The following is a 14,332-nucleotide window of genomic DNA, read 5'->3' on the forward strand; positions in this document are numbered from 1 at the left end:
AGCAAACAAATATACCATGATGGCGCTTTATTCAAAGAGTTCGATGGCGATTGTGATATTACATAGAAAACAATTGCATCAACCAGCTGTAGGCTATAAATTCTTCGACGCTATCATGCCGATCGCTTGTTTAAGATATTTATTTCATCAGCTTTAGGCTAAATGTAAAAATCTAAATCTATAATCTGGAGATACTGTACTACAAGGGTGTTATTTTCGATATTTGGATGTTGCGTTAGTTTTATTTAAATTTAAATTTTACTGTCGGGATTCAGCGACGTACGTGTACGTTACTCTCCCGCGCCAAGTACAAATCAAGATTGTTGGTCAACATTGCAAAGATAGAGATGTAAATGAAAAAGACCTTTCCTATCTTTCGCGATGTTGACCAACCTGTAAAATCCCTGATAAGTCCAAGGATTAGCATAATTAGTTGTGTTGACTAATTAATTACAAGATGTGTATATGAGAGATAAACGTCTTTGTAATGGGTGTAAAATGAATAAAGGGTTAAAGGCTAGGTTAGATTATATAACCGTTTATTTTATTTACTTCGATCAGTCAGAGCATGAAGACACAGTCCCTATATCCATAGAGGGACTGTGATGAAGAAAAGGAGAGGAACTGATAGAGAAAACAGTGAGAAAAACTCAATAATAAACATATTAATACTGTCTGGGTAGCCTGTGGTTTGTATAAGTGTAGTTTATGCTATGGTTCCGACGTTCTCTTCTGTAGTCTTCGTTATTAGGCTACTGAAGAGAACGTCGGAACGTAGCATAAATGTGGCAGTAAAGCTTTTTATTGCACAGTCGAATTATTCCAATACATCCAACTTGGCGCAGTCGATTTGACCCCAGTGACATTTATTTATCACCTATTTATCATCTATCATTTATCGTCACAGTACAATGTGCATGTGACATTGATGGTGATTGATAGTAACAACACCAATATCTACTACGCATAAGACGTGTAGTTACCAGGGAACTAGAAAATCACACATAATTTAAAAGATTAATATCGCTAGAAGGATGTTTATTTTATCCTATTGACTCCATTTTTATAACCGACGCCCCTTTTGTCTAAATCAAATCTAATTAGTTTATGGGGAACATTTGCTAAACTTCAGTATACGACAGCTTTACAGCCATATCAGTAATGATTATACAAGCAGCAGACTATAAATGTCTTTCTACCATCAGATGCAAAAGTATAAATCGTCACAGAGTAAACTCCAGCTCTCTAAAATACACCCTGCTTGATGATCATTTCAGCAAACAACATTTGGAAGACTTGACGTCGCTGCAGGCATTGTTTGTCATAGTACAATTTAGGTTTTAACCAGGTATGTCGCATAGATGATGATATGAAAAGGTGGTGCAAACTTTTGAGGTCAATAATGAGGTTACAGACCTTTGAAGTCAATTATGCAGCCAGAATATTTTATTACTTTTGTAGCGTTGCGTGCCAGCATTGTACGGTTAGTGATAGTAGATAGAATTATTTCTCGTGATATTCGAATCAATTTAAACTTTAATAAAACTGATTATTGTAAAGGTTTAAAGGTACTCGCTGAAAGTTCAAAGGTCGAATGAGAAATTATATGCCAATTAAGATATTACTGTTATGGACTGTGAAGTGTAGGGGGGGGGGTCATTGTTTTTTGTCCCTCAAATACGGGGACGGCTACTTGTTTTCTCGCGAAGGGTCACTTTTTTCGCGCAGCGTCACTTTGAAAAACACAGGGCTGGGACCCTGGCATGACCGCAAGCGAGGCTTATCGCGGATCAAAGATAATTTTCCAAAAATAGAGAAAAGCATCCGGGTTGGGTTGCAGTAGGGAAGAAAAGAAAATGAACGGAGGACAATCACCGGAAGAAATTACGAAAGCACTGCGGCCCAGCGCACTTCTGTTTTGCCCAATACTTGGGTTTATTGCCGAAGTAATTTTTCCGTAGCAAACAATTTGCATAAACCACGGACTCTCCACAAACAAAAAGCCGATTATTTTCCGGAACAGCACCACCGACAGGAAGCTTCCATCCAACGAAACAGACATTGACTGCTACACGAGATGACAAGATGACCATTGATGTATCAGCTCTCGCTGTCCCTCAATGATTAGGCTAAAAGAAAACCTACAGCACAAAGAACAAAAAACACTTAAAATGGAAGAGGCAGCTAAAAGTCAAGCCATGACCACATAGAAAAAAAATTGCTCAACTCCCTGCCTCTCTCGTTAAATTTATCTCGAATCAAACCCAAAGACTATTTCAGGTCCACCGCGAACTCTAGGAAAGCTAACTACTATTTGAACATTTACGATAGTTATAAGGTCCTACACCATACCAAAAACAGGAAAAATAAATATATTCGTGATTTAAAGAATATTAAACAAAAGGAGCGAACTCGGAAACAAACATGAAACAAACATTTCTGAGAAATCAAAATTCAGCTGAAGCCTTTCGAAACGCTATCAATCATTTAAACTGCTCTAGTCAAAGGCTTTAATTTTATCAAATTCATAATAGAGATAATGAAATGTACAAATGACTCAATTCGCAGGTGTGAATGACCATGCGATTCAACATATCACCGTCAACTCAACTGTTATTTTCATATCTCATTGCCACTCTTTGACAGCCATACATTATAGTATTCACAACCGCAAACTGTTAATGATCACCAGTCATTGAAACAGATGTATCATTGGATAACTTCAGAAAACTGCTTTATGAAAGAATCGTTTTCCACTGCCTTTTCAGAGTGATTTATCGTCATGATTTGGATTGTGTGAAATGTTGGAACCCCCTTATTATACTCTGGAATGTTTAATGCCCCTCTGAACACCCTAGTTTTTCGTGACACCCCCATTTCTTCTTTCGCCACGTCTTTCGTTAATACCGTTCGTTCCCTAAATTCCCAAGCCTATGCTACCGTTTAATTCGTGTATAACTCCGCGGGAAGATACCTGTATACATCGGAAGATCGTCTGGCATTTGCCCGTACATGATCGTTGTCTTCCTCGCTCATGTGACCGATGACTAAATTGACAACTTGCCCATGGCGCGTTGATATTACTCCCTATGTTGTTCTCAAGTTTAAACACGGAATTGTGAAGGCGATCTCGTCTTCATTTTGCAAAAAATAGCGAATTTAGGTGACAAGTATATTTCTTCTGTGAACACGATTTGAACTATATTTTGATAATTTGATGGTAATGTAATGTCGGTTTAATCTGCAAACATAGCTCATCTGCTTTTCTTTTCAAGTTATACACTTATTTTTATGAGTGACTTGTATTGTTGTAACATTCACCTAGAAATCACCTAACACTTTTGAGAAGTTTGAAAAACATGAAGATCCAATTATCGCAAATTAGTTCCGATCGCGCTTATAAAAATACTTGTTGCATGATGACCGTGTCACTCTCGTGGTGATACGGTGATATCGTCACCAGTAATTTCTTGTGATAAGTATATAAATACACGCCTGCATATAGGAACATCTGTGATACAACGTACTCGGTATTTGGCTACTCGCCAGACTGAAAGTTACACATTTACAGTAGCCTTTTCCTTCTTCCTGGTTACACTGAATTGCAAACAGCTTTTAAACAGTCTTATGAATTCAGCGGATCCGCGGGAGATTCATCAATGGTAAGTTTCTTGCATTCAGATGTCGATCTAAAACACAAATACATCGCACCAGTAATAATGCAGGCACTCGTTTGTTGTCATATCAAAATAATTGAAGAGCTGTGAATGATTTTTTTTCTCGACTGTCAATAGACTAGGTGTTTTGTATTCTATGCTCCCGCATGACGTGCCATGACAGGCAAAGCCCTTGCGAGAAAGTTGACCGTACACCTTATCGCTGCAGTTTTTTATAGGAGAGGATGGTTTGTAAAGAATGGTGTTAGGACCCTTTTCGTTTTATATGTGTTTGGCACACTGTAGTTTGCATAAGTTGTAACTATGTTTTAAATTGTTCACATGTGGAGCGAGTTTCGTGTAGTTCAATTGAAGGATTGTATTGCTTCTGCGCGTCTTTTTGTGTCTCACCTTGATTTGACTGATTGTTCCGTTTGTATGTGAGCTAGTTTACTAATAAATGACAAAGGAAGCAATGCTCTGTTTGAACTAGCTTATTTGGCCTTTTTATGATAATGTTAACTAAAAACACTTTTTTGATCAATGGACCAAAGGGAGGACCTTGAAATCGTTTGACTTTCATCTAAATATTTATCAGATTGCATGCACGACAAGTAAGTGCACATGTAAGCCAAAGGGCCAACGATGAGTTTATCCATACACTTTCAAATCGTAAATGGTGCGCTCAGTAACATTTCTATGGGTCTCCGATAGGTCAGATATGAAATGAACTGCCGGTTGAAATTCTGTTCTAGTGCGTTTGGACAAAATTCAAGTCTGGAGGGGGAAGCGAAAGCTTTCATCGACTTCTCTATCGTACGATCTTCGACTATTGTAGGCTCCCTGGCACATCAGTGCCCATTAGAGTCGCTTTCCGGACTTCCCCCAGTTACCGCGACAAAAAGCCGAAACTGCCCTCTTCTATGCCAAATGCATTTACCCTATTCATTCAGAGCGTCTTAATCTACCTAAAACATACTCCGTGCCCCACTAACCTGACGTTCCGTATTTTGCCGGCCGAACGACGGAAGCGTCAACTAATGAAAAACTTGGCCGCTATGAAATCGCTTTCAAACATTTTTACCACAAACTCTATTGATTGGCCCTGCATGAGTTTGATTTTGTCAGCTCTAGGTCTACCGAAATATAATTACTTTTATGGAAGACGTCCATATGCGTAAGTGCAATTATGGTCAAAGCCTGAGAAAGTGAGCAATTGTGGTCAGAGGTGCGAAAGTGAGCGAAGTGTGGTTTCAAGGACTGACCATCAGAATCTGAAGTCGTTCCTATTTTAAGAGGATGTTTTTCAAAAGTATGTTGTACCAATTGATACATTTCTGCTGTTCTAGGGAGTCGACAATGACAAAGCACGTGTCTTCTTCAGGTGACAGGCTGAGATAGCGTCCGTACTCTTTCATACAAGTAAACGATAAATAGCAGAAGTGTCAAACACAAATGTACGTTTGAACTTAAAACTCGCAGGCTTATCGAAACACAGAATTCCGAAAGTGTCCTACATTTTATCTACTTTTGGTAGATCCGCAAACTAAGGGCAAGGTCATAGTACATTTTGTGAAAAAGGGAAGTTTAAAATAGTAGAAAATGTAGGAAACCGCTCGACTTTACCGAAATAGAGTGAGTGTTCAAACGGCTACCCTTATTATTCTGCCCATAGCCGTGATATACAAATTAATTTTTGCTACATATTGTAAACCATAATTAAGCAATAATGTACCCCCTCCCGGGCCATAATGGACTCAAGCAAACCTTGCTCGACATAATGTACGAGGCGAAACCGAGGGGGTACATTTTTGCTTAATTATGGTTTACAATATGTAGAAAAAATTAATTTGTATATCGCGGCTATGGGCTGTATGAGAAATATAATTGGATTGGCCTTATCAAGATTTCACATGTTACATGGCTTCCCCCATAACTCCTCCCCACTTTTAAATGCTCAGTGCTCCATTCGTTTACAAACAAAATCTTGTATTGTTATGCTCGCTTTGGGGGTGAGGGCACAATGCTGGATATTCGGAGACATTATCAGTAATAATCAGGGGGTATGACGCCACAAATTCACTGGTATTGACAAAGCTATAATGTAATGTAATAATGAGTAAAGTGGCCGGTGATTTGAAGACTATTAGTAGAGAGGTTTAGTAACACGTAATTACGTTCGATCTGTACGCGTAGCGTCTTTTTCACGTGATAATCAGACGTCGCGTACGTGTAGCACAGACGTTCCGAACGTCAAACAACACTTCTACACGTGGTCATAATTACGTGTAGTATTTTTGATATGTTCTCAATGATTTCCACGAATTTAGACAAGCAAACTCAAAAGGTATCGTTGTAAATTAGCAAACATTCTTGATATCAGAATATTTCGTAGAGTTTTCAACTATACAAGGAGTACTTACCATAATTTCCTTACATGAAATGTTGTAGACGCATTCCACTTTTTGTCTGGCGCCTCCAGAAAGAATTCTCTAAGCCACATAAATAACTGTATCAAAGAAAATCGGCCGATTTAAGGTAGTTCGAGGGTACAACTAGCGACTATAAGAGTGATCCTCACGAAATTCATGTTTCTTAAAAATTATACGAATTTCGCATGTTTCTAAGAAAAAATATGCAGTAATATAATCGGGAACGCACAACTAAACCTCTCTATTCACACGTGAGCACGGATACGCGTACGCCATGGCGCGCCGTCAGACGTACACGCAATTACGTGTAACTAAACCTCTCTAGTCTCCGATTACTGACGTTCATGACTAATTACAAGATTAAAGCAATCACCATCTTCGTATATAGTCGTTGTGGCGGAGTCCAGTTACTTTTGTATCCGCTAAGTGCCAACCACTCCAAGAAATAACCACCCTCAGTTGCTTTAGTTTAGGATAGGTTTATTCAAGAAGCGGTGAAAACTGGGTAAATAAAGAGATTAAAAATACAAGGTCATTCATTGTCTACATCGGAGAGTCGAGGCAAATCAAGTTCAAAGTAAACGGAAGAAAAGAACTAAATTCTACTAAAATATCTAAGCACTGCATTCAAAATGGTCCTCTAAATAATTGGAAAGTCATAAAAGGAAATCAACTTACATCGTTGCGCCTACAGTCCTACTTTTGGCTGGAGTGTTAGTGAGATCCACGTGGCATGTCTACTTGCTTTAAGACAGTGCAGGAAAAACGTGTCTGCGTAGGGTGTAATTTAATCTTTAACCTTTTAATTGTTTTACCAAGAAGTTGCTTGACCTTTGTGTCAGAGGGCCTTAAGAAAGATAGAGGGCGATCTTCAGAAAATCTAGTAAGGGTCATGAAGGGTCAATTCAACACACTCCCCGTCTAAAAATGCGCGGTAAGCTGAATTTTTACTAATAATAAATTTCAAATAGAATAAATGCTAAATAAATTCTAAAAGCTAAGAGTATATACGAAAGGGTCCATACTAAGATAGTCCGTATATAGTGTTCATTGAATTCAATCACAAAGTTCAATTTGTACTTTCAATCAAAACTAATTCACTAATTGGTCTGAGGTAGGTTCGATGTTCGCCATCTTTATAGATCATCACGTCTACTTTTCGTACTTTGTTGTCATCGCTGGGGTAGACCTTCACTATGCGAGCGAGGGGCCAGCTGTTTCTTGCGTATTCTTTCTCTCTCAAAAGAACCACGTCTCCTTCTTTGACGTTGATTGTAGATTTGTTCCATTTTGGTCGTGGCTGACGGCTTTGTAGATATTCTTTTCTCCATCGTATCCAGAATTGATCAGCTAGGTACTGTACGCGTCGCCAACGTTTTCTACTGTAGATGTCTTGTTGGACGAATGAGCCTGGTGGTGGGGTCGGTGATTGAGTCTTCATGGTGAGTAGCATGTTTGGGGTGAGAGCTTGGGGATCGTTTGCATCTGATGATACCGTTGTTATAGGTCTGGAGTTGACGATGGCGCTGGCTTCTGCCATGAGAGTTGTCAGCAAGTCATGTGTGTATTGTTGCTTGCCTAGTTGATAGTGCATGGAGTCAAGAACGCGTCTGATGGTACCAATTTGTCGTTCCCATATACCGCCGAAGTGTGATGCATGAGGTGGGTTGAAAATCCACTCGCAGTCTCTCGTTGTAAGGAATTTCTTGATGCGGTCTTGATCCAGCTCTTTGGCTGCTGCCTGAAGTTCGTTCTTTGCGCCAATGAAGTTGGTGCCCTGGTCACATCTGAGTTTCTTGATGTTGCCGCGTATAGCTATGAAGCGACGTAGGGCGTTGATGAAGGATGAAGTGTCCATGGAGTCTATTACTTCTATGTGTACTGCTGTAGTGTAGAGACAGACAAAGATAACTGCCCATCTCTTTGCTTCAGACTTACCGGCTCTGGTTTTGCGGGAAGCTATAGTCCAGGGGCCGAATACGTCCATTCCGACGTTGGTGAATGGTGGGGTTTTCTCTGTTCTGTCCGACGGTAGGTCGGCCATGAGTTGAGTGAGTGGTTTTGCTCTCAGTCTTCTACATATCGCACATTTGTGTAGTATGCTTCTTACCATGTCATGTACACCCATGATCCAATAGCCATTAGCTCTGACGTTTGACAGGGTGAGTTGTCTGCCTTGATGTTGTACTTGTCGATGTACATGATCGATGATAAGTCGTGAAATGTGGTTGTCCTGTGGGAGGATGATGGGGTGTCGGCCGCAGAGGTCGATGTCGGATTGACGAAGTCTTCCTCCAACACGGATGAGTCCTTTTTCATCGATGAATGGGTTCATCCGGCTGATGGGGTTCCGTTTCTGTAGTCTGTTGTTGTCCGTGCCTGCTGACTTTGTTGCAGATAGTATCTCATATTCTTTATGAAACACGCTTTTCTGTACTGAGCGTAGGATGATGGTTTCTGCTTGTGCCATCATCTCAATTTTCAGTTCTTCTGGAGACTTCTCTTCTTCTTTTTTGTCTGTCTTTTCTGGTAATTTTCTTTGTCTGATTTTGCCTATTAAGTTGGCAATACTTCTCTTCAAGGATCTCCATGATGAGAATCGTTGAAATCGGTGAGCACCTAAGTCGTCTTGTTCTACTTCCTTCGTTGATGTGTTGAGGACAGCAAGTTGTTTGCGGACCTCAGGGTCTTCGTCACTTACTGTGTATTTGTGTTCTGTTTCTTCATGGTTGTCTTGCTCGTCTCGCTGCCATAGGAATGCTGGTCCTGATAGCCAGATAGTTGAGTTGAGTTTTTGGGCTGGTACGCTGCGTGATGCGATGTCAGCTGGATTTTCGTGTGTAGACACATGTCGCCACTGGTGTGGTGATGATATGTTGTGTATCTTTTCTACTCTGTTCGCTACGTATACGTGGAAACGTTTCGAGGTGTTGTTTATATATCCAAGGACGATTTCGCTGTCCGTGTGATATATGACGTTGTCGATGTTCAGGCCGATTTCTGATGTGATCTTCTGTGCGAGTTCTGTCGCTAGGACGGCTGCACACAGTTCTAGGCGAGGTATGGAGACTGCATGAGTCGGGTTTACCTTTGCCTTGCCAAGTATGAATGATACGTTGACGTTGTCTTCATGGTTAGTCAACCGCAAGTACGCTACGGCACCTATGGCTTCATTGCTGGCGTCAGAGAAAATGTGACACTCAGTTTTCTTTATGGGTCCGAAGGTGGGTGGAGTGTAGCATCGCTGTAGCTGTATCTTTGTGATGTAGTTGAGGTTGTTGTACCAGCGGGTCCATCTGGGCAAATGTTTCTCTGGTAGCGTTTCATCCCATCCAAGGTTTGATGAGTTGCATCCTTTAGTTTCTGTCATGAGGCCTCGTAGTATTAGTTTTCCTTCTATGGAAACTGGTGCGAGTATACCGAGTGGATCGTATATTGAGTTGACGATCGCCAGTACTCCCCGCCGTGAGAATGGCTTCTCCTTCAAGTCTACTTCGAATGTGAATGCGTCCGCCTCTAGAGACCACTTGACCCCTAATGATCTCTGTGTTGGTAAGGTGTCTTGGTTGAAATCCAAACTCTGTAGATCTTTGGCTCGTACTTCGTCTGGAAGTGCTGTCATGACTTCTTCGTCATTAGAAACGATCTTGTGGAAGTTAACGTTTCTGGTCGCTAGTAAGTCTCTTGTTCTATTGATGAGACTGATAGCTTTCTGTGCATCTGGTGCTGAGGTTAGTCCGTCGTCGACGTAAAAGTTCTTGTCGATGAACTCTTTCACGTCTTCTCCATATGTAGATACGCCGTCTTCAGCGATCTTTCTCAGTCCGAAGGTAGCAATGGCTGGTGAGGAGACATTACCGAACAGGTGTACGTTCATTCTGTACTGAGTTACTGGTTTCGTGGGGTCGTTGTCTTTGAACCAAAAGAAGCGCAGATAGTCTCTGTGTTCTTTGTTGACGTGGAAGCTATGAAACATTTGTTCTATGTCGCCCATTACTGCTGTCTGCTTGCGTCGGAATCGTAGCAGGATACCGAGGAGGCTGTTCATTTGGTCAGGTCCCTGAAGCAATGCGTCGTTCAAGGAGACTCCGTTGTACTTTGCACTGGAGTCGAATACTACTCTGATCTGCTGTTTCTTGGGATGGTAGACACCGAAGTGTGGTAGGTACCATGCGTTGTCGGCATCTATTTCATCTTCTGGAACAGGACTTGCGTGGTCACGTTCCGTTATTTTCTTCATAAACTGAAAGTATTCTTCCATCATTTGTGGTTTACGCTGAAACTGATTCTGTAGATTGTAGAATCGGTTCAGAGCTGACTGTCGGTTGTTCGGTAATTTCTTCGGGTCTTGTCTGAAGGGGAGAGGAAGTTCTAGATTGCCTTCCTCGTTTACATGGATTTCTCGTTGCATGATGTCCAGGAATTGCTTGTCTTCAATGGAGGGTGCCTTTTGTTCGTCGTAAGGTGTCCGCTTGAAGACGGTGGTGCCGAAGTTGACGGGTTTCGGGCTTATTATGTCTTTGATGTGGATGTGATGATTACATTCGAGCGCCGATTCATCGTAGCTGTTGAGGGTTGCAGTAGTACGGTGTACTGAAGTGCGGATTACACCTCTTGCTGTCTCTAGGCACAGTTCACCTGAAATTGTCCACCCTAGGTCGGTGCGTTGAGCCCAAGGCGAGTTTACAGGTCCGTTCCTTGTTTCTCTGACTTTCAGTGGTTCTGGGCAGTTTCTGCCGATGAGGAGATGAATTCCAACGTTCTTTTTTGGTTCTGGAATGTAATCGATGATGGGCTTCAGATGTTTGAAGGCCTTGCAAATGTCTGATGTGGGTATTTCGTTCTTGTCGCTCGGTATGTTGTCGTTTTCTAGCAGGACGGGAAGAGAGAATTTTTTCTTTCCGTCATGTGATTCTATGATGACGCGGTTGCTACGTCGTCCCTTTTTGAGTTCTCCCTTGCCGCTGCATGTTGACAGTTCGTATTCAAGGTCTGGGCCGTGTATCTTCAGTGCGTCGAAGAGGTGGCTGTCACCCATACAGGCGTTGGACTGGTCGTCTAGGACTACGTAAGTTTCTATGTAGTCTGCTGGTCGGTCTTGTGTATACACCTTTGCGAGGACTATCTTCCCACACGAACGTCCGGCTGGGCATTTCGTGAGTCTGGTACATTTTGTTGTAGCTTCTTGGGTTTCCTTTTCTTTATCTTCTGGTTTAGCTTCGGTTGTTTTCTGCTTAGACCTGTCACCGGGTGTAGCGTGGAGACAGGTGATGTGTTTCTTGCTCTTGCATATGGCGCACTCGATGGTCGATGTGCAGTCTGTGGCAAGATGTTTCTCAGTGCATTTAAAGCACAAGCCTTTCTTCTTACACAGTTCAATTCTGTCAGCAACTGGTTGCTTTGCAAATGCTTTGCAATCTTTCAGGTCATGTCCTTTAGCCTCGTGGTAGAGACATTGTTTTTCTTCATTTGATGATTTCGTTGCGTGTACACGCGCTCTAGTCTTCGTTTGTTGACTGGATTTTGACTTACTTGTTCCAGGGTGTGTGTCGTCTGGTCTTGGAATATCAGGATCGCATGCTGCTTTCGCTGTGTCTTTCAGGAAGTCTTTGAAGAACTTGAATGGAGGAAATGTTTTGTGGCGTCGTTTGTATGATGCCACGTTATCTCTCCACTTGTTGAGGACGAATCTTGGTAACTTCTCCATGACGGGCTTGAGTCCCTGTGGTGTATTGAGGGACGAAAGGTCAGGAAGTTTTCTCATGTGTGCCTCTGTGTTAGAGCACAAGTCTGATAGTTCGAGTAGCTTTTTGCTTTCGTCTGGTTTAACTTTCGGGAAGGACTTCAGTCTTTCCAGGATTACTGCGGTGATGACTGCAGGGTTGCCGAATCTGTCTTCTAGTTCTATCCAAGCCTCTCTGTATGACTCGTCTGGGTCGTCTACGTAACGTTGTAGATGGTCTTCGACGATTTTCTGCGGATCTCCCTGCGTGTATTTATGCAGGAAGTCAAGTTTCTCAGATGTCTGTATGCAGGCCGTTGTCACAGTGGCCTCGAATGATCTTTTCCATGACATGTACATGGTTGGGTCGCCTCCAAATGTTATTGGTTGTTGTAGTGGTAAACGTTGACGGGCCATCATTTGGGCTATCTCCGTCAGAGGTTGCATGTTGTTGTTCTGGCTTGTTGTAGGTGTCTGTTGATTTGAAGTAGGTGTGACTGTCTCACCTGATTCTGTTGGTGTTCCCTGTCCTGGTTGTATCAGTAGAGGGATGATTCTAAGTCTTTATTTTGTGCTTTGGGTACGAACTCGGTAAAGTTCAGTGCTGGTAATGGATCATGCTTCAATTCTCTTTTCATTGCAATGTATCGTGATACATGGTCGTTTGATGACTGGTCTGGTGTAGTAAGTGTCTGTACTGGTAAGGAATTTTCTTCCGCTACTTGCTGGAGGGTTTCTGCATCTATCCTTGCCTTTTCTGCTTTCATTTCAGCTTCGATAACTTTGATTTTTGCTTGATGGTGAGCAATTGTCTTCATATACTCTGCCTCTCTTGCTGCAGAGCGTGCCTTGCCTTGTGCCTTTAATGCGTTTGTTCTGGATGATGTTGATGATCTGGTTCTGTGTGAACTACGTAAGCTGCCTAGTGTAGATCCTCGTTCGGATGGTGATTTGAAGTTGGGGGCGCTGTTTTCAGCTCTCCTTGTCTTTGCATCGTTAATGTATTCATTTGCTTGTTCAATGTTCCTATTGAAGCTTATTTCCGTTAATTCTGCTTGCCCCTTACCTTCTGGAGTCTTGTCTTGTCGATAAAGTCTCTGAAGTTTGTTCCAAGTTTGTTCATATTCCTTGGAAAGTGTCTCTGCTGTATCAATCTTGCTTTCTGTTGGGTCCTGCATCCCCCTGAGGTCGATGAGAACTCCCCTTGTTTGGTTCCAAATGCTTGACAGGGCCTTTTCGGTGTTCAAGGTAGCATAGAGCAGTCCTCTTTCGTTTTTACTACTGTCCTGTAGAGGGCGCCCTTCAGTTCGGGCAGCAGATCCACCTTCAACAGTCCCACTGGGAACCGCCCCTTCCTTTGTTTGTTCTGTGGTATTTTCTGCCTTAGAAATATCTTCTTGATCTTCATTTTGAGATTCTGTGTGAGCTGGTTGTTCAGCTCCTTCGACTTTATTTTCTTCCATTATAGTTTCTTTGAGTCAGTTGTAGTTGGCTGTATATGTGTATACAGTTGGCCTACCTTGTAGCCTATGTGCCAGTGTCCGCTGTGCACTCGAGCCAGTGTCTTGTCCAATGGTTCACTGGTTTACACTTCCAATGATGTTTCGCTTGCGTCGATTTTTCACTTTGCAACGATTTTTCACTGTGGCGGAGTCCAGTTACTTTTGTATCCGCTAAGTGCCAACCACTCCAAGAAATAACCACCCTCAGTTGCTTTAGTTTAGGATAGGTTTATTCAAGAAGCGGTGAAAACTGGGTAAATAAAGAGATTAAAAATACAAGGTCATTCATTGTCTACATCGGAGAGTCGAGGCAAATCAAGTTCAAAGTAAACGGAAGAAAAGAACTAAATTCTACTAAAATATCTAAGCACTGCATTCAAAATGGTCCTCTAAATAATTGGAAAGTCATAAAAGGAAATCAACTTACATCGTTGCGCCTACAGTCCTACTTTTGGCTGGAGTGTTAGTGAGATCCACGTGGCATGTCTACTTGCTTTAAGACAGTGCAGGAAAGACGTGTCTGCGTAGGGTGTAATTTAATCTTTAACCTTTTAATTGTTTTACCAAGAAGTTGCTTGACCTTTGTGTCAGAGGGCCTTAAGAAAGATAGAGGGCGATCTTCAGAAAATCTAGTAAGGGTCATGAAGGGTCAATTCAACACAGTCGTCATCCTTAACGTTTGACGCAATGGTCGTAACGAGATATTATTGACACCCTGAAACGGCAAAACCGTGCCAGGAAGAAGATTTCATGGGAAGTAATGATTAACTGATTGACATCACTAGAATATCATGCGCAGACACTCTTTTGGCACTTCCATATTCGAAATGGTACGTTACTGTCACGGTAGTTTGCCACACAATATGTACTCCAAGAGTTTATTTGGGGAAGACATTCTTTTATATTGATCATTTAGAATTTGCTTACAACGAGTTTTCACATCGTAAATTTCTTTTTGAGACGAGGCTCGCAACGGCTCGTACAAAAAACGTTGTGAAATTACAGGTTTACCAGTTTTCA

General features: G+C 41.8%; 1 protein-coding gene across 3 annotated transcripts; it reads right to left on the minus strand.

The window, feature by feature from the left end:
• Window positions 1-6,475: 6,475 nt before the first annotated feature.
• Window positions 6,476-13,976, minus strand: LOC139135915 (uncharacterized). 3 transcript variants are annotated; one of them, XR_011553057.1, is made up of 3 exons: window positions 13,740-13,976; window positions 6,767-13,562; window positions 6,476-6,589 (listed from the first exon to the last, which is right to left on the minus strand). XR_011553057.1 is itself a non-coding variant. In XM_070703692.1 (2 exons), exon 2 carries the CDS (start codon window positions 12,255-12,257, stop codon window positions 7,158-7,160), a length of 5,100 nt encoding a protein of 1,699 aa, XP_070559793.1. In that variant the 5' UTR covers window positions 12,258-13,562; window positions 13,740-13,976; the 3' UTR covers window positions 6,482-7,157. The 3 variants fall into 3 exon arrangements, 1 of the variants encoding a protein (XP_070559793.1); XR_011553058.1 differs by having other exon boundaries at window positions 6,767-13,976; XM_070703692.1 differs by having other exon boundaries at window positions 6,482-13,562.
• Between the last annotated feature and the right edge of the window lie 356 nt (window positions 13,977-14,332).

Source organism: Ptychodera flava, chromosome 6 (genome assembly GCF_041260155.1).
Source record: "Ptychodera flava strain L36383 chromosome 6, AS_Pfla_20210202, whole genome shotgun sequence".
NCBI lineage: Eukaryota > Metazoa > Hemichordata > Enteropneusta > Ptychoderidae > Ptychodera > Ptychodera flava.

Coding starts and splice junctions, on each gene's coding strand:
- LOC139135915 (XM_070703692.1), bottom strand. CDS start 12,257: ATGCAACCTCTGACGGAGATAGCCCAAATGATGGCCCGTCAACGTTTA.